The sequence below is a fragment of the Chiloscyllium punctatum genome, chromosome 32 (assembly GCF_047496795.1).
Source record: "Chiloscyllium punctatum isolate Juve2018m chromosome 32, sChiPun1.3, whole genome shotgun sequence".
Taxonomy (NCBI): Eukaryota; Metazoa; Chordata; class Chondrichthyes; order Orectolobiformes; family Hemiscylliidae; genus Chiloscyllium; species Chiloscyllium punctatum.
Window position 1 is genome coordinate 30,894,575 of NC_092770.1, and position 20,762 is coordinate 30,915,336.

General features: G+C 44.7%; 1 protein-coding gene across 3 annotated transcripts; it reads left to right on the forward strand.

The window, feature by feature from the left end:
• The first annotated feature begins 8,304 nt into the window (after positions 1-8,304).
• On the forward strand, positions 8,305-18,712 carry LOC140458026 (transcription factor Spi-C-like). Of its 3 annotated transcripts, none has more exons than XM_072551990.1 (6): positions 8,305-8,467; positions 8,659-8,782; positions 9,900-10,023; positions 10,113-10,210; positions 14,506-14,617; positions 15,661-18,712. In XM_072551990.1, exons 2-6 carry the CDS (start codon positions 8,774-8,776, stop codon positions 16,053-16,055), a joined length of 738 nt encoding a protein of 245 aa, XP_072408091.1. In that variant the 5' UTR covers positions 8,305-8,467; positions 8,659-8,773; the 3' UTR covers positions 16,056-18,712. The 3 variants fall into 3 exon arrangements, with proteins under 3 accessions (XP_072408091.1, XP_072408092.1, XP_072408093.1); XM_072551991.1 differs by having other exon boundaries at positions 8,659-8,685; XM_072551992.1 differs by lacking the exon at positions 8,659-8,782.
• The last annotated feature ends 2,050 nt before the right edge of the window (positions 18,713-20,762 follow it).

Consider the following 20,762-nt stretch of genomic DNA (forward strand, 5'->3'; position numbering starts at 1 on the left):
CCAGTGAAGAGCGAGGAGAATGGGTCCCAATACAGAGCAAGGGGAATGGGTCCCAGTGCAGAGTGAGGGGCATGGGTCCCAGTGCAGAGTGAGGGGAATGGGACCCAGTACAGAGGAAGGGGAATGGGTCCCAGTGCAGAGTGAGGGGAATGGGACCCAGTACAGAGGAAGGGGAATGGGTCCCAATACAGAGCAAGGGGAATGGGTCCCAGTGCAGAGTGAGGGGCATGGGTCCCAGTGCAGAGTGAGGGGAATGGGACCCAGTACAGAGGAAGGGGAATGGGACCCAGTACAGAGGAAGGGGAATGGGTCCCAGTGCAGAGCGAGGGGAATGGGTCCCAGTGCAAAACGAGGAGAATGGGTCCTGAAGCAGAGCATGGGGAATGGGTCCCAGTACAGAGCAAGGGGAATGGGTCCCACTGCAGAGTGAGGGAAAGGTGTCCCAGTGCAGAGCGAGGAGAATGGGTCCCAATACAGAGCAAGGGGAATGGGTCCCAGTGCAGAGTGAGGGGTAGAGGTCCAATGCAGAATGAGGGGAATGGGTCCCAGGGCAGACCGAGGGGAATGGGACCCAGTACAGAGGAAGGGGAATGGGTCCCAGTGCAGAGCGGGGGGAATGTGTCCCAGAGCAGAGTGAGGGGAATGGGTCCCAGTACAGAGCGAGCGGACTGGGTCCTAGAGCAGAGTGTGGGGAATGAGGCCCAGTGCAGAGTGAGGGGAATGAGGCCCAGTACAGAGCAAGGGGAATGGGTCCCAGTGCAGAGTGAGGGGAATGGGTCCAGTGCAGAGTGAGGGGAATGTGTCCCAGAGCAGAGTGAGAGGAATGAGGGCTAGTGCAGAGTGAGCGGACTGAATCCTGGAGCAGAGTGAGGGGAATAAGGCCCAGTGCAGAGTGAGGGGGATGGGTCCCAGTGTATAATGAGGGGAATGGGTTCCAGAGCAGAGGGAGGGGAATGAGGACCAATGCAGAACGAATGGAATGTGTCCCAGTGCAGAATGAGGCAAATGCGTCCCAGTGCGGAGCGAGGGGAATGGGTCCCAGTGCAGAGCGAGGGGAATGGGTCCCAGTGCAGAGCGAGGGGAGTGAGTCCCAGTTCAGAGTGAGGGGAATGGGTCCCAGTGCAGAGCGAGGGGTATATGTTCCAGTGCAGAGTGAGGGGAATAGGTCCCAGTGCAGAGCGAGTGGAATGGATACCAGTGCACAGTGGGGGGAATGGGTCCCAGTGCAGAGCGAGGCGTGTGGGTTACAGTGCAGAGGAAGGGGAATGGGCCCCGGTGCAGAGTGAGGGGAATGGGTCCCAGTGCAGAGCGAGGGGAATAGGTCCCAGTGCAGAGTGAGGGGAATAGGTCCCAATGCAGAGTGAGGGGCATTGGTCCCAGTGCAGAGTGAGGGGAAGGGGTCCCAGTACAGAGCGATGTGAATGGGTCCCAGTGCAGAGCGAGGAGAATGGGTCCCAGTGCAGAGTGAGGGGAATGGGTCCCAGTGCAGACGGAGGGAAATGGGTCCCAGTGCAGAGTGATCGGAATGTGTCCCAGAGCAGAGTGAGGGGAATGGGTCTCATTGCAGAGCGAGGGGAATGGGTCCCAGTGCAGAGTGAGGGGAATGGGTCCCAATACAGAGCGAGCGGACTGGGTCCTGGAGCAGAGTGAGGGGAATGAGGCCCAGTGCAGAGTGAGGGGAATGGGTCCCAATACAGAGCGAGCGGACTGGGTCCTGGAGCAGAGTGAGGGGAATGAGGCCCAGTGCAGAATGAGGGGAATGGGTCCCAGTGCAGAGCGAGGGGTATATGTTCCAGTGCAGAGCGAGGGGAATAGGTCCCAGTGCAGAGCGAGGGGTATATGTTCCAGTGCAGAGCGAGGGGAATAGGTCCCAGTGCAGAGCGAGTGGAATGGATACCAGTGCACAGTGGGGGGAATGGGTCCCAGTGCAGAGCGAGGGGTGTGGGTTACAGTGCAGAGGAAGGGGAATGGGCCCCGGTGCAGAGTGAGGGGAATGGGTCCCAGTGCAGAGCGAGGGGAATGGGTCCCAGTACAGAGCGAGGGGAATGGGTCCCAGTGCAGAGCGAGGGGAATGGGTCCCGGTGCAGAGCGAGGGGAATGGGTCCCAGTGCAGTGTGAGGGAAAGGTGTACCAGTGCATAGCGAGGGGAGTGGATCTCAGTGCAGAGGAAGGGGAATGAGGCCCAGTGCAGAGTGAGGGGAATGGATTCTGGAACAGTGTGACCTACCTTGGTGCAGCTGACCATTGGTGCAGAGCGGTCTGGGGCTTGGAGTGGAGTGAGGGGCTGTTGGACTGGGGCTTGATGCGGGAGGGCAGACCACCTGCTAAACTGCTGCTCATTGAAATCATTTACCATCGATTAATGTCAATCCTTTAACTATATTATAACTATGTTTCTATGTTATTTTTTAGACTGCAAGTGATACATTTCCTTTTATTCTGTATTTAAGATTTGTACCTTTGTACTTGTCTGTAAGATAGAACCATTCGAGGCAGCCATTTTAAAGACTTTTCGCTGTGACCCATGTTCTTCTGTGCTGTAGTACACACAACAATAAAAAGGATATTCATTGGAAAGTGTTAATTTAATCTTACATTTGATCATAATCAAGTTGGTTTCCCACAGTTTTGCCCATTTGCTATAATTATTAATGTCTTTGTAGCTTCGTGCTTCTATGTTGCTGATCACGGCGTCATTGACAGATTTGATTTTGTGCCTCTCTATCCACCATCTAAATCTGTAATAAATACACAACGAAAAGAAAGATAAATATACAGTTAATGTTTGAGGCTTAAAGACAGATTGTCGGTGGATGCAAATAATCTCATCCTGCCAGTTAGACTCATTGCTGGTTATCACTTTTTCCTGTCTCCTGCTGGTTAATAGATTAACTTCAGTTCAGTGGCAACAATGGGATTAAACTCTAACATAATCCAAGGCTAATGTTATGGGGACATGGGAATGAATCCTTCAAAGGCAGATGGTGAAATTGAATTTAATGATGAAAAAAATCTGAAATTAAAACTAGTCTAATGCTGACCGTGTGACCACTATGAATAATCTCATCTGGTTCACTAATGTCCATTAGGGAAAGAAACTGCCATCCTTATCTGGTCTGGCTTACACGTGACTTCAGACCCACAGCAATGGGGTTAACCCTAAACTCGGGATGTGCAATAAATGCTGGGCCAACCAGTGACTCCCTCAAACCATGGATGAAGATAAAGAAATTCCAGTGTCCAAGCGCATAACTTTCAGGTTTTGGGATTTATATTTTATGTGTTTTTTAAAAAACTATCGAAAGTTTATACTTTCTAGTAGTAAATTTCTCAGGTGGCCATTTCATATCCACTCTCCAGTTGATCCAGAAACATTCACACCACACAAATCTCAGGCTATGACCATCTCAAGACAGAACCTAACCATTTCCCCTTGACAATCAATGGTGTTACCAGCACTGAATCCCCTCCTATCAACATCCTAAGGATTACCAGTAGATTTCCAGAAACACAATTGGACAGGGCAGAGCAGAGGCAAGGAATACTGTGGTGAGTAACTCACCTCCTAACCCCCCAAAGCCTGTCCACCATCTACAAGGCACAAGCCAGGAGTGTGATGGAATACTCCCCACCTCCCTGGATGAGTGCAGCTCCAAAAACATTCGAGAAGCTTGACACCATCCAGGACAAAGCAGCTGCTTGATTCGCACCACATCCACAAACATCCACTCCCTCCACCACCAGTGTTCAGTGGCAGCAGTGGGTACTATCTACAAGATACCCTGCAGAAATTCACCAAAGATCGTCAGACAGCACCTTCCAAACCCCATGACCATTTCCATCATAAGAGCAAGGGCTGCAGATGTATGGAAACACCAGCTCCTGCAAGTTCCCCTCCGAGCCACTCATTATCCTGATTTGGAAATATATTGCCATTTCTTCACTGTCACTGGGTCAGGATTCTGGAATTCCCTTCTTTATAGCATTGTGGGCATTCCCACACCCCCACACACTGCAGCAGGTCAAGGAGATAGCTCACAGCCATCATCTCAAGGGGAACTTGGAACGGACCAGCCAGTGACACCCACGTCCTGACTGAATAAAAAACAAACACACTTTCATTCTTTGTAAGTGTCACAAGATACTCAACAATGAGGAAGATCGCAGGGTGAGTTTGCACTGTTTCCAGACATGTGCACCAACACACCAAATGGTCTTCCAGTTCTGTTCTACTCAAGTGTATGTTCAGGAATATTAGAACAGAAGAAGACCATTCAGCCCCTTAACTATGTTCCGAATACAATGGGATTAGGAGTGATCAATATCTCAGCTGCATCGATACATTTGGCTCAAATTCTTGAACCAAAAACCTATCAGTCTAAGATTTAAAATAATAAATTGAGCAAGAATTAGTATTTTATAATGAGAGAGGGATCCACACTTTGACCATCCTGTTCTTCATGAAGAACTGTTTTTTAATGTTTCTACTGACTCACTTTAATGTTATCCCTGACCCTAAACATCCCCCTTCAGTGGCAAACATCTCTCCCTCCTTTTTTCTTTTGTTCTCTCTTTCTTTCTAATTACCCATCAATCTCAGTCAATTCTGTGAAAAATGCTAAATTTCCAATCAAATCCCCAATCCCAACATTCTTCCATATTCCTGGGAACACAAACCTAGTTGGTGTAACCGCTCTTTATAGTCTAACCCTTGGATGTCGCAGTAACTTTCTGATAAATCTCATTAAAAGCATTCAGAACATTATATTTTTAAAAAACCTAAGGAAGTTATGGTTTTGATACCCTAAACCACTTGAGCTACAGCCTGCTGAGCTAGTCAATTACAAGAAACACTTGATATAGAATGATTCGGAGATGCCGGTGTTGGACTGGGGTGTACAAAGTTAAAAATCACACAACACCAGGTTATAGTCCAACAGGTTTAATTGGAAGCACACTAGCTTTCGGAGCGACGGTCCTTCATCAGGTGATTGTAGAGGGCTCGATCTTAACAGACAATCAATTCTTCAATGTATAATTTCAGTTACATCACACTGTAAATTTTTGCTATAAATTCTGTGTTACGATCGAGCCCTCCACAATCACCTGATGAAGGACCGGCGCTCCGAAAGCTAGTGTGCTTCCAATTAAACCTGTTGGACTATTACCTGGTGTTGTGTGATTTTTAACTTCATATAGAATGACTTACTTGGTCTAGTCACTGTTAAGCAGCATAGATGCAAATAACCATTTGCAAACTGGAAACCTTTATAAGATACTGAGACAGGAGTGTTAGAAAGAAGAGTTGCACTTCCATTGTGTTTTGCAAACCCTTGAAATATCTCAACGTCTTTTGAAGTGTGTTCAGTGTATATACTGGTGGAAACAAGATAGTCAATGCATACGCAGCAAGCTTCCACAACCAAGAATGTGAAAATGGCCAAATGCATCCCAGCAAAAAACCCAAAAGAAATGCAGATGTTGAAAACACATTCAGAAATGGCTGGAAAAACTCAGCAGTGTCTGAGGAGAGAAATCAGAGTTAATGTTTCGGGTCCAGTGACCAGGAAGACATCCCCAACATTTCTTCAAATGGCACCATGACACGATGCACTCTAACAGGGCAGAGAGAATGTCAATTTATCAAATCAGTTGAAAAGCAGTGTCGCTGACAGTGCAGCATTCCCTCAATATGGCATTGGGGTACAGCCACATGTGCTACACTCCAGCCCAGAGGTGAAATTTGAAGGCCCAAGCTTTCTGAATCTCTGTTGAGAGTGTGGTGCTGGAAAAGCGCAGCAGGTCAGGCAGCCTCCGAGGAGCAGGAGAATCGACGTCTCAGGCATAAGGTCTTCATCAGGAATGAGGCTTTTACCTGAAACATTGACTCTCGTGCTCCTTGGACACTGCCTGACCTGCTGTGCTTTTCCAGCACCACACTCTTGACTCCGATCTCCAGCATCTGCAGTCCTCATTTTCTCCTTTCTGAATCTCTGCCCATCCCTAATTGCCCTGAAACTTAGAGAATTACTAGGGGAATTTCTGAGGGTACTTAAGAGTCAACTACAATGCTGTCGGTCTGGAGTCACGTGTAGGCCAGATCAGGTAAGGTTCTGATTTCCCTCCCTGAAGGCATTAGTCTACCAGATGGGTTCTCATGACAATTTACTGTTGTTGTGAAATAACTGCACAGGGGTCAATATTCTGTCACCAAGTCACCCTTTATTTGCATGTGTACAGTACACAGACTGTGATTGGCCAGCTCAGAGTCAGTACCTGAAGAGGGGAGACTCTCTGAATCCCCTGTATATATCAGTCAGCTAGGGCTCCCTGATTGGCCCACATTTACAGCCCCAATCAGGGATCTCATAGCAAATAAGATCCACCTTGAAGTTAGAATTAGAATCCCTACAGTGTGGAAACAGGCCCTTTGGCCCGACAAATCCACACCACCCCTCTGACGAGTATCCCAGCCGACCCATTATCCTACATTTCCCCCGAACAATGCACCTAACCTATGCATCCCTGAACATGATGGGCAATTTAGCATGGCTAATTCACCCAACCTGCACACCTTTGGACTGTGGGAGGAACCCCACGCAGACGTTGGGAGAGTGTGTGCAAACTCCACACAGACAGTCATCTGAGGCTGGGATCAAACCCAAGGTCCTGAAGAAGGGCTCATGCCCGAAACGTCGATTCTCCTGCTCCTTGGATGCTGCCTGACCTGCTGCGCTTTTCCAGCAACACATTTTTCAGCTCTGATCTCCAGCATCTGCAAGTCCTCACTTTCTCATCAAACCCAAGTCCCTGGCATTTTTAGGCACTGGTGCTAACCACTGAGCCACCATGCTGCCCATATTCTGCAACATTAGATACCAAGATAATGGTATATCGTGGCTAGAAAGCAAAATGCTGTGAAATCTGAAAGAAAAACAAAGAATGCTGGAGAAACTCAGCAAGCTTGGCAGGATCTGCGCAGAGAGGAACAGTTAATGTTTCAAGTTCAGTATGACACAAGATGACTCCTTTTCAGAATTGACTTCCAAAGATTGGATTTGAAATGATAACTCCAGTTTCTCTCTCCACAGACACTGCCAGACCTGCTGAGTTTCTCCAGCACTTTCTGATTATATTTCTGTTATTAGTAGCAGCAGCACTTTGCACTTAATTTCATTTTGAAGAAAATGATGTCTCCATTTCTTTGCTGACAAATGACTTTCACCCCTTACCAACAGCGAACCTTCAGTTGAGTGCAATTTCTACATGCCCCCTTACCCCAGGAGTGATCCCAATTACCTACAACACTCGCCATCACCAAACCCTCCCCTGCACCCCCGCCATCACATCTCCCATGACACAATCTCACAAATGAATTTAAACAAAAGCTTGTTACATCTCCCAGCATTTCTTTAACCACTGGTAGTTGTATTCTGAGCAGAGTAGTCATTATTATCTTTTGAAGTCCATTTACAAGCTCCAGAAATTCACCCAGGGGTGAGGTGGGGGGCTTCACTCCTTCATCCTGCTTATTTTGTCTGTTTTACCAATAAATCCCCACCAGCCCTTCCTGGGAAGCTGGACTTGTTTGAAATTTACGTGAAATTTTAATTTTACAGGATAGCATGGCTCAACGGTGAATGTTGGGTGCCTCCATGAGTAGCCCTTAGCACTTTAAATCTGAGAATGTTACATTAATCTGCATTTTGGGGTAGCACAGTGGCTCAGTGGTTAGCACTGCTGCCTCCCAACACCAGGAAACCTGGGTTCGATTCCAGCCTCAGGTGACTGTCTGTGTGGAGTTTGCACATTCCCCCCATGGTCCATAGATGTGCAGGTTAGGGTGGATTGGCCATGAGAAGTGGAGAGATTGGTTAGGGGTGGGATGCTCTCCAGAGGGTCCTGTTGCCCCAATGGGCTAAGTGGCCTGCCTCCACATTGTAGGGATTCTGCTTCTGCCTTTTTGGCCAGTTCACAGATTTTGCTTAGAAATAAAACCTGGTTTTGTTATTGCACGTATCATAAAACTATCTTTTAATATATTGCAGGTGGGCAGTCTGATCAGCCAACTGTCCATGGTCAGAATTGGTTTGGAAGAAGGGAAAATATCTGCTGGCATTTGAGGAGAAAGGAATTTTTTTTTGAGTCACAAGAAGAGAATGACTTTGCAAAAGTACATAACTCTGCGGTACATGATTAAAACTCACCATTTCTACAGAGAGGAGGAAGTAACACTCCATCAGAGAGAGGGAGAAAAAAATCCCTAACCCTGGTTAAAGTATTTAAAGGCTGTCGTGTTGTTTTTTTTGCACTCTGTTTAATGCCTTGCCAACACATAGGGGAATGTTGAATCGATGGAGATGTAGCAGACAGCAAAGGATCGAATGACAGGCTGACGTGGGACAGGAGTTACACTATTTAAAATGTTTCAAGTCAGCATCGCTCAGAGTTGGGGAAGTTAGCACAGGTAAGTCATACCTACAGGAGGCTCAGGACAAATGGCATTTTACCCCTGGTTAGAAAACAAAGCAGGCACCAGACCCACCCCCCCCCCACCCCGTAACGGCCCAGAATGAATCAAGCTGATCCCCGCGGGGGACATCGCTTCTGCCTAAATGGAATGGGATCAATGTATCATTTCACTTTATGTTTTTGCAGGTCTCCCGTTATTGTGTGTGAAACATGGTAAGCCGGACCCAAACCTTCACTTGGATTTTGCTCAGTGTTGATGGTCGATTGACAAAAATCAAGCTGTAATAATCGTGACCAAGCAATGCTAACTGTGATTATTGAAAACTTTATTAAGAAATGTAATTAGAACTATTTGAACAGAGAATGCTGCAGAAACTTAGCAGTTCTGGCAGCCTCTGTGCAGGGAAAGCAGAGTTAAGGTTTTGAGCCCAGTATGACTGTTCCTTCTTATTTCACCTGCGTTTTCAGTTTTAATTTGACATTTTCAGCAACAGCAGTAATTTGCTTTTGTAGTTATTTAAAATTATTTTAAAAGTAACTATAATTGTTTAAAATATTTCAAAAATTTAACTATAACTATTTCAATCTTTTCTAAAAACGTAATTACAATTATTTAAACCTTTCTAAAACTGTAGCTATAATTATTTTTTAAAATGTAGCTATAATTATATAAAATCTTTTAATATTTAATCATAATTATTTAACTCTTTTTAAAAATGTAACTACAATTATTTAAAACTTGTTAAAATTTTCATTTTTTTAGATTTTACCTGTAACTATTTAAACTTTTTAAACAAAAATTGATCATAATTATTTAAACCTTTTAAAGACGTAGTTGTAATTATTTAAAACTTTTTAAAATGTAACTAAACTTTTTAGAAAATGTAAATATAATTATTTAAAACTTTTTAATACTTAACAATAACCATTCAAAACTTTTAAAAAACCAATATAACCATTTAAACTTTTTTAAAAAATGTAAACATAATTATTTAAGCCATTTAAATTATATAGCGAATACAAGGTATTAGGTGCATTAGTCAGAGGGAAACAGATCTGGCTGGCTTACTCTTCGGAGGGTCGGTGTGGACTTGTTGGGCCAAAGGGCCTGTTTCCACACTGTAGGGAATCTAATCTAAAGTTATCTAAAATATTTAAACCTTTTTAGAATTTAACTATAACTATTTCAATCATTTTTTGAAAATTGTAACTTTAATTATTTGAAACTTTTTAAACTTTAACTAAAACTGTATCTAACTTTTTAAATGTAACTTTAATTATTGAAAACTTGTTTAAATGTAAGTGTAATTGTTTAGACTTTTTAATGTCACTCTCACTATTTAAAACTTTTAAAAATGCAGTTGTAAGTACTCGAAACCTTTCTCATGTAGCTGTCATTATTTCACATTTCTCTCGCCACCTCTCAGGGTTGCTGCATGCAGGATAACTACGCCCCCCTGTTTAATGATGCGTTTGAGGTGATCCACCATCAGCAACACCAGCAGCCCTCATCCCAGTTCAGACAGGACGCTGGACTCCAGTACCTACCAAGCAAGTATCTCAGTCTGCTCCTTTCACTCAGCATCAGTGGGTTTGTTTGTCTCTGTCTCTTTGGGTAATTGTGTTCCTTTCTTGTTAAGGTCCATCATTCTCGATGTACGGCTTCCAGCACTATCCAGAGACCGGTCCTGGCCCTTACTGCCCCCTGAATGGACAGTCCCAACATTTCCAGGATGCTGTAAGTTCACAAACTGAGTGTTGAGGGACGTGTGTGTGCCCGACTGCATGGTTTGATGACAATTGATTGGATTAACTAAGGAGTTAGGCTGTTGGGCCAATGAACACTCCCCAAGGGAAATCTGGGTCCTGTTTTCACTCGGTGAGTCAGGGTCTGGAACGCAAAGATTCAGGAGTAACCTCAAAAGAGAATTGGATGAATACGGGGAGCGAAGGGGTCGGGGAGTGCGGAGTGAATGGAGGGAAATGTAATGGACTGGGATTAATGGACAGCTGTTGGAAAGGGCCAGTAGGGGCAGGATGGGTAGAATGGTCCAACTCTGTGCATTCTGCTCCTGATTTTGTAAAGGAATAAGAGAATAGTGACTATAATGTTAAAAGCGAAAGAACTGCAGATGCTGTAAATCAGAGACAAAAATATCCTTCAGGATCACTCGACCCAAAACGTTAACTCTGATTTCTCTCCACAGATGCTGCCAGACCTGCTGAGCTTTTCCAGCAACTTCTAATGATTAGAGAGTAACTGGGAATTAGAGAGTGGCTAAAAGTAGCTAACCAATGATGTTGTCTGATGTCTATATCCTTGTACAAAGTTAAAAATCACGCAACACTAGTTTATAGTCAAGCAGGCTTATTTGGAAGCACTGGCTTTCAGAGCGACGCTCCTTCATCAGGTGGTTGTGAAGCAGGATCATATGACACAGAATTTATAGCAAAAGATTACAGTGTCATGCGACTGAAATGATATATTGAACACACCTAGATTGCTGTTAAGTCTTCCTTCATTTCGAATGGATTGCAGAGTTAACAGTTGATGAAAGACTTAACAGCAATCTAGGTTTGTTCAATATATCGTTTTAGTTGCACGACACTGTAATCTTTTGCTATAAATTCTGTGTCTTATTATCCTGTTCCACAGATTCCTGATAAAGGAACAGTGCTCCAAAAGCTAGTGCTTCTAAATAAACCTGTTGGACTATAACCTGGTGTTGTGTGAATTTTAACTTTGTACACCCCAGTCCAACACCGGCACCTCCACATCGTATATCCTTGTAGACAGCTCAGTGCCCAGAGATGTATCTGAGGGATGAGTCTGGGGTCCCTTGCCATGACTTGGTTCGAGAGCCAGAGTGAACCCTGATGCCACCCCACTCCACCACCCCCTCAGTATAGGAAGGGGGAGGGATACTTGCTGGACAAACTCAGTGGAATAAATAGTCCATGCTGTATACTGAAATCTGTTGCGTACTTTTGGTCAACTTACCCACCTTGTTGGAGTATGGAGGTTGAGGACTGTTTGAACCCCTCACGCGTTTGATGGATTTTACATTTCTGACTTTGTAGACAGCTGGTGGTGGTGCTGGAAGTGGGGGAAACGGACCTCACCTTAACTTATTTCGTATATCACCTTAATGGGAGCAGGGGTGGGGAGTGGGAGCCGAACACATGGTCACTGGAGTTGGCCTTGGCAGAATCGGCTCTTTGGCTCGATGTTCAGGCCAGGAATCGCTGCATTGTCACACCCGACCCTGAGAGTGAGACGGTGAGAGTGCTGCATTGTCAGAAATCATCTTCTCTCTCTCGATCATTTTCAAAAACGGACAGGCAGGCCCTGGGAGATGCCAGTTAAGATTTACAAGAATGATGCCAGAACTGAGAGTGCAGGCCTTTCAGAAAAGATTGAACAGTCCTTTTGCCCGAGAGAAGAGGAGCTGGAGGGCTGGTTTTAAAGATTTCTGGAGGGATTTGAAAGGGGCTGGGAAGCAAAACCACCAATCATAGACATACGTCAGTGGGGAGATTCAGTGTAAACTCCGAGAACCTGGGAGTGCTGAGACTGAGGAATTCCCAGCACGACAAATGGTTCAGTCAAACTGTTTGAAGGCATTTAGGGGGAAGGCCAAAGGCAGCCATGGGGAAAAGAGACCCATCATGATTAGGTTTAGATGGAAGTGGCTGGAAGGAAATTTGTGTGAGGGGTAAATGCGAGTTGACTGGAATGGCGAGTTTCTGTGATGGAGGATCTGAACCTCACAAAAACATGAACCCCCAAAGCCTGCCTGATCCAATGGTTCAGGTGGATGTTCATGATCCCATGGCACTCCAAGGAGAAACTGATAGTTCTATTCCCATGCGATCATGTGTTATAAGAAAATTATGTAACAACAGCACCACTTAAACTAATGGGGATGGAATTGTTATAGGAGAAAGTGAGGACTGCAGATGCTGGAGATCAGAGCTGAAAAATGTGTTGCTGGAAAAGCGCAGCAGGTCAGGCAGCATCCAAGGAGCAGGAGAATCGACGTTTTCGGGCATAAGCCCTTCCTCAGGAATTGTTATAACCAAAATAGGTAAGGAAAGTTCACGTTCTACAGATAACAGTCTAAGTCCTTCAAACGTATTAAAGCCTATTCACTTTGAATAAAAGCCTGTTATAGCAGAATTGACTGTACTCGAAATATCTCTTGTAACCAATAAAGGTGAAGTCACCACAGTCTCACCCTCTCACTAAAGAAAGATGACTGATGGTGGTTTACCTCGAGGGTCACCATGCCTCAGATGGTTTGGGGAGGGGAGGTGTTGGGGTGGGGGGTGGCGCGGTGTCTGTCACGGTAAACTCAGCTAGTGCAGGAATTGAACTCACACTGTTAGCATCGGTCTGCATCACAACCCAATCTTCCAGCCAACTTAGCCAGCAATTTGGGCATTGTGGGTTTCCACAAAATAGTTTGTAATTTTTCTAATAATTTCTTCCTGAGATGTGAGCATCACTGGCCAGTATATTTATTACCAATCCCTTATTGGCCAGAGGGCAGTTACCAGTTAACCACATCGCTGTGAATCTGGAGTGTTACTGAGCAGCTGTTTTCTGCCCCAGTTAGTTTTTACAATAATCAACAGTGGTCACTATTAGATTTTTCAATTCCAGATCTTTATTGAATTCGGATTCCATCATTTGCCGTAGCCTGGATTTGAACCTGGGTCTCCAGAACATTACCTGGGTCTTTGGACAATAATATCACGAAATACTTTGATAACAGAGTTACTCAATTTGTGAAAAGCTGTTTCTGAAAGGGAAATCTGCATCATTCTTAATCCAGCCCTCCCACCCTCGACCAAAAACCAAGTACTAAACAGTAGTAATTAGAATTAAAATGACTTAATTGACAGTCCAAATTGTTGCAACTATAGCAAATGCTGTGACAGTGCTGTGCTCCCTGTCCATGTATTTTAAACAAATCCAATCATATTGGAGTGTCTCATCAGGTCAGTCAGAACTTGTGGAGAGAACAATGGAGTTAGGGCAGCTTTACCAAACCCTCCCCTTTTCCCCATTTTGGAACACAGGAACAGGAGTAAGCCATTCAGCCTGTTGAAGCTGTTCTGTCATTCAGTGAGATTATGGCTGATCTGTGGCCTCAATCCATCTATCTGCCTTAGGCCCATATCCCTTAGTACCTCTTCTCAACAAAATTTACCTATCTCAGATTTAATTTTAACTTATTTAGCATCTACTACCATTTGTGAAAGAGAGTTCCAAACCTCTCCTGCCCTTTTTGTGTAGAAGTTCTTCCTAACATCTCTCCTGAATGCTCTAGCCTTCATTCTCAGACTATGCCATTCTCAGACAATACCATTCTCAGACTATTCCACTCTCAGATTATGCCAATCTCAGACTATGCCAATCTCAGACTATGCCATTCTCAGACTATTGCATTCTCAGACAATACCATTCTCAGACTGTGACAATGGTTTTATGTACGGGGCTATCTTTATGAATTTCACCCAAAATTGTTTCTAGCCCACCTTCTTTATTGTTGGACGAGCCCATTTCCCATCAAATGGTGATAGACTGTGCCCTTTAACCTTCTCACTGTGGCCAAAATGTGCCAAAAAGCCCCTTGAGTTTGGTCTCAAAGAGGAGTGGGTTCAGTCTCCCTGGAGTTCTTCAGGTGACATCCATTGAAATAAAAAGGGCACAGGTCGATCTGACAGTTGGCTCTTTTCTGGCCCCTTGTATAACTGAATGGTGGCTTTCTTTCCTGATTTGGAATGGTTGAGCCAATGGGAGCACTGAACGAATGTATAGATTCCTTATTGTTTGTGTTATTGGAGTTCAGATTGCAAACTCTCTGAAGAGATATTCAAAAGGCAGTGCTCAATATTAAGCATGTTCCAGATTCAACTTCTCCTTTCAAGATCCATGAACCAAGTAGGGTCACAGCCTGACTCATAAGGAGGTGAGCTTTGTCTAACCCTGTGATTTTAACAAGGTTTCATCGTTTATATCTGCAGATGGATCTTAACCTTGACAGCAACAAGCTCGCACACAACAATGGCTCCCAGTTTCCAAGTTATTTTCCAGACAATCACTTTCAAGATTTGTTTATCCCGAGGCAAGGAAAAGGTTAGTCCTCTCACTTCCCTTTATCAACCTCCCATATCCTCCCCCACCCCTCCATAACATACCCATATTCCACCTCCCATATCCTCCCCCACCCCTTCATAACATACTCATTTTGCTTCTAGTGGAGGGACAAATTACTGCAGAAACTGGAATTTCTACTGAAAACAAAAAAAACCCGCTGGAAATCACAATGGGTTACACTTCCCTTCAGCTCTGATGAAGAGTCGTCTACACTTGAAACGTTAGCTCGCTCTCTCTCCATGGATGCTACATTTGTTGTTTTCAATCCTGTCTTAATCATCCCCTCAATTATTTGGACAGATTTCTCTGTGGATTGTGTTCTGCTGTCACACTGTGACACAATTAAACAATTCTCAATTGTTTTAACCCCAGTCATTCGGACCTTAATCCGGATGCGCTGATTAACTCCGGTGTCAAGGGCAGGAAGTGCTGGAGAAACTCAGCATATCTGGCTGAGTGTCTGTGGAGAGAGAAATGCTAGAGCCCAGTATGACTCATCAGTTCCAAATTAGTCAACTCTGTTTCTCTCTCCACTGTTTCTGTTTCCATTTCAAATTTGCTGTATTTTACTTTTACAGTAGTCCCCCAACCCTTAGTCATGGTGGGGTGGGGGTTACATTCCTAAACCTACCGTAGAAGCCCAAAACTGCAGATAGTAGCAAAACTGTTCAGTTAAATGGGGAATTTACCTTCCCATCAGTCCCCTGGTCCCGGGTTCTGGAATGTTCCCTGTAATATGTTCGGGCTGTGGTAAACTACGGGTAACTGAAACCTCAGAAAACGATTCCGCAGATACAGCGATTGCCTTGTATTTTGCTGGCTACATCCTGTGCTGATTAAAGCATAGATTTGGAGTATTTGCCCTCTTTTCCTGACCCTGTTACATTCCATGATACCAACAACACAGTTTCCCATGGGGTATGATGCTCGTTTGAAGAGCTGATGACTAAAATGGCCTCCCTTTGTGCTGTAACAATTCCGTTGACCTTTGTTGACCTTGGTAACACTGGACTCCATTACAGGCAGGAGGAGACTCCGTCTTTATGAATTCCTGAGTGAGTCTCTCCATGATTCCGAGATGTCCGACTGCATTCAGTGGGTGGACAGAAAGAGTGGTGTGTTCCAGTTCGTCTCCAAGAACAAGGAGAAAGTGGCGGAGATGTGGGGCAGGAGAAAGGGCAACCGGAAAACCATGACCTACCAGAAAATGGCTCGGGCTCTGAGAAACTACAGCCGGACAGGCGAGATTGTGAAAGTGCGCAGAAAGTTAACATACCAGTTCGATGCCCAAGTGCTGCAGAGACTGGGAAACTGTTCAAATTCTCATTATCCCCACAGTGAACATGAACACTGCACTCGCGATCACTGGCACTTCAGTTACAATTACAACGACCTTTTCCACGAGAACTCCATCTGAAGAGTGTTGGTTTCTACCAACTCAGTGCTCTTTATAACAAAATACTGCAAATTGCTTTTCAGAAGGGCACATCCTACCTTGAAAAAAACCCAACATTCTAAATCTTGTAAATATCTTTAAGTGTGTGTGTGTCTGTGTGTGTGTGAGTGAGAGATGTTTTAGCCCAGTCAAGTGTCATGTACTAAACAAACCAGAATAAATGTTGTCTTTTGTCTATACATTGTGTAATTCACTTTAAGTCAGTAACACGGCAAGGCATCTGCACAGATTGGAGCAGCAGCAGACAGTCAGTCTGTTAGAGATAGACAGCTCACCAGTGATAGGGTTAGGGTTAGGGTTAGATTAACACAGTGAAAGAGTTTGGGTTTGGGTTTGGGTTAGGTTAAGGGTTGTGGTTAGAGTTTGGGTTAGCATTGGTATTAGAGTCAGGATTAGGGTTGGGGTTAGAGTTAGGGTTAGGATTAGTGTTAGAATTAGGATTAGGGTTAGGATTAGAGTTCAGGTTAGGATTAGTGTTAGAGTTAGGATTAGGGATAGGGTTAGAGTTAGTGTTGGAGATAGAGTTAGGGTTAAGATTAGTGTTAGGGTTAGGGTCAGAGTTGAGTTGAGAGTTAAGATTAAGATTAGGAGCGAATTTAAAGTTCAGTGCAGGGTTAGGGTTACAGTTAGGATTCAGAAAAGGAGAGTAAGTGAGTGAACACAGAAGACTGGAAATCTGAAATAAAGACAAGTTGCTGGAATATCTTCAACATTGTCTTTGAAGAGAGAGCGAGAGAGAAAAAGTTCTGACATTTCAAATTGAGAACCTTTCATCACTATCAAAGAGATTAAGGAAAATTATGAGATAAAGGAAACAAAAAATGGAGACTGGATGATAGAGAGGTGCAGAGATGACAGATAGTGGAACGGTGAGGCAGCAGGTCATTTCAGCCACACAGACTGATGTCGATCCTCCAAGGAGACAGGGTATCATCGGAAATCCAATGTCACAGAGCAGAAGGAGGAGCTTTGCTCCATTGTCCCTGTGCTGCTCCTTTGAATGCTCTGTTTATTTAGACACAATCCCTCACTCTCTCCCTATAGACCTGTAGACATTTCCCCTGCAAGTATCCAGTTCTGTTTGAAAGTTCCTACTGAACCTGTTCCCAGCATCTTTCCAGGCAGTTTCTGGTTAAAAACATTAAATTTCCTGCTGTCGCTTGTGGTTCTTTCATTCTTTATCCTCAGCCTGTGCCCCCTGATTGTGACCATTCGGGTTAGGATTATTGTCTGTAATTAAAAAAACTACATCGTGTAACACACAATGGGCTCTGTACAAATGTTCCTCAGTGAGTCTCTTCGCCTTGATCTCCCACAAAGTGGATGTGTTTTCAAAGTGGCGAGTGTCAGAAAAAGCAACACATGATATGATTTTTTTTGGAAGCTATAATTATTCCGAAATCCCTGTACACTGCACATCTACAACTTTGGAGTTGTGTTCCTACTCTTGGAGTATTGTGCTCGGTTTTTGTTAAAGGAAGGATGTTATTAAACTAGAAAGAGTGCAGAAGAAATTTACCAATACCTAGGCAGTCACTAGCCTCTCTCTAACAAAGAGCCCCTGGGTCCAATACCCAACACCTGTCTCTGAATTAGAAACCCCTCCCGTGTTAGAGACACTTCCAGACACAATATCCTGCTGTTCAACCTCAAATCTGGGATGAGGGGACTGCAGTTCACTGATGTTACTGAATGCTAGGCCTCCTCTAACTCACTGTGAGTGTTTTTAGAAAGGCATGATTTCAGAGTCGGAATCTGGAAGTAGTTTTTACTGCTCTGTGCAATTCTAGCCTCCAGCTGGCATGGCAGATGGATGTGGAAGGAATAGATAGATGTGGTGGTCCAGACAGATGAGACAACAGATATAGGGATACCACACGTGTGGAAGAGAGGCAAATGTGGAAGGGTGGGGAGACAGGGGTCGTCAATAGACTGATGTGGGAGGAGGAAATCAAACAGGTGTGGGAGACAGGCAGATATGGGATCTCAGCAAAAGGGGATCAGACAGATGTGAAGGGACAGGTAGATATGAATAAAATGACCAAATGTTCCAGCATTTGGCAAGAATTTTGTATTGTAGGAATGATTTTTTTGACCCTGAAGACTCACTCTTTGTGATTCTCTAAGACATTGGCTCCATTCTATTCCCAGATGAAATGCTGACATTTGGATATTGTCTCCATCCGCCTCAGTACACCCTCTTTCTCTCCAGGAGCTATTTAACCCCAATGTCCTCTCTTCCCTATTCTTGACAAATGTCTGAGACAAGGGATAAGGAGAGAAACTGGAACTTGTGTTTTTCATGTGCATGTCACCTTTTTTTTTAAACGATCTTGTTTCTAAATATATCTTGGATATTGGTTTTCCAGTGGATTTGGTTGAGGGCTGTGTGTGCTTCTGATTAGAGGGTTGTGAACTAACATTAGCAGCTTGTTAAACATAGCCTCTGACACTAGGTCAGGATATATCTGTTTATCAGACCCTTCAGCTCCTGGTCAGATGCAGGTGCCTTCCTGATAACGAACACGGCTTCAAAATACTTCTCTGCTACTTATACAAAGTAATTGCATGTCCTGCTTGACGGTTGTTTCATTGTATAATAAAATGCTGAGAAAGAATTTTTTTTAATTATTCCTACAGTATGGAGACAGGCCCTTTGACCCAACAAGCCCACACCCTCCCTCTGAAGAGTAACCCCCATTGTCCCACATTTTTCTCTGACTTTTCACCTAGCCTACACACCCCTGAACACTATGGGCAATTTAGCATGGCCAATCCACCTGACCTGCACATCTTTGGACTGTGGGTGGAAACCACAGGAAACCCACACAGACACAGGAAGAATGTACAAACTCCACACAGTCAGTTCCCCGAGGTGGGACTCGAACTTGGCTCCCTAGCACTGTGAGGCAGCAGTGCTAACCACTGAGCCACCATGCCGAAGAGGGTCAGCAAATACAGGAGAAAGCAGGAAAATGGGGTTGGAAAACCTATCAGCCATGATTGAATGGCAGAGCAGACTCGTTGGGCCGAATGGTCTAATTTCTGCTCCTATGCCTTATGGTCTTATGGTCTCATTGGCATCTAAGGTTTGCTCATTTCCAATCATGCTCCACAATGCACCAGCCAAGGTCAGTGGAAGTGCATTCAATAGTAATCCAATTATATTTGCTGTAGTTTAGAAGGATGAGGGGAGACCTCATTGAAACATACAAGATTCTGAGGGGTTTGACAGGGTCGATGCAGAAAGGTTGGTTCCTCTTGTGTCAGAGTCTAGGGCCAGAGCGCATCACCTCAGAATAAGGTGTTACATGTTAAGACGGAGATGTAAAGGAATGTCTTCTCTCTGAGGGGAGTGAATCTGGTGAATTCTTTACCGCACAGGGCTGGCATGGCTGGGTCTTTAAGTATATCCAAGACTGAGACAGACTTTTACTCAGTGGGGAGTCAAGGGTTATGGGGGAAAGGCAGGGAAGTGGAGTTGAGGATGACCAGGTCAACTATGATCTCATTGAATGGTGGAACAGAGTCAATGGGCTGAATGGCCTACTTCTGCTCCTACAGCTTATGGAATAAGAGCAACACATAAAGGAAAAGAAAGATTGTAAGGGTATGGGGAAAGGACCAACTGGGTAGATCTTTCAGAGAGCTGGCATAGGCACAGTAATGGCATTCTCCTGGGTTGTGTGATTCTATGAACACTTACCAGCTTTAAGGCCAGTAATGACTCACAGCAAAACTGAAATAGAGTTAAAGGATTTTTACTAGCTTCTCTCAGAAAGAGATTTCCAGCCATGCATTCAACTTTACCACCACTTATTCTAAGTCATAGAGTCATAGAGTCCTACAGCAAGGAGACAGGCCCTTCGGTCCCACAGACGCACACAGACACACACCCCCACACACACATACATTTACACACACACACAGACATACACAGACACACACACAGACACACACACACACAGACATACACAGACACATAGACACACACAACTTACACACACACATACAGACACACATGCGCAGAGACACACACAGACACATAGACACACACCCCCCCCCCCCCCCCCCACACACACACATTTACACACACACGCAGAGATATACACAGACACAGACAGCCACACACACACAGACATACCAACAGACACATAGACACACACAACTCAGCCTGACTCTGGCCCTGGGATATAAACAGGACAGAGGACACCAACAGCAGCTTGGATGAAGGATGCAGTCCTCCTTATTGACATACAGAGGCATCTAGGGGTTCAAGTCTATAGCTCCCTCAAAGTGGCCACACAAGTCGGTGGGCTAGTAAAGAAGGCATATGGCACGCTTGCCTTTATTGGTCAGGGAATTGAGTACAAGAGTCAGGATGTCATGTTGCAGCTTTATAAGCCTTTGATTAGGCCGCACTTAGAGTATTGTGTTCAATTCTGGTCGCCACATTTCAGGAAGAATGTGGAGGATTTGGAGAGGGCGCAGAGGAGGTTTACCAGGATGCTGCTTGGATTAGAGGATATGAGCTATAAGGAGAGGCTAGAAAAACTCGAGTCGTTTTCTCTGGAGCAGTGGAGGCTGATGGGAGACTTGAGAGAAGTCTCTAAAATTATGAGAAGCACAGATAGGATTGAGGGTCAGAATTTTTTTCCCCAGAGTTGA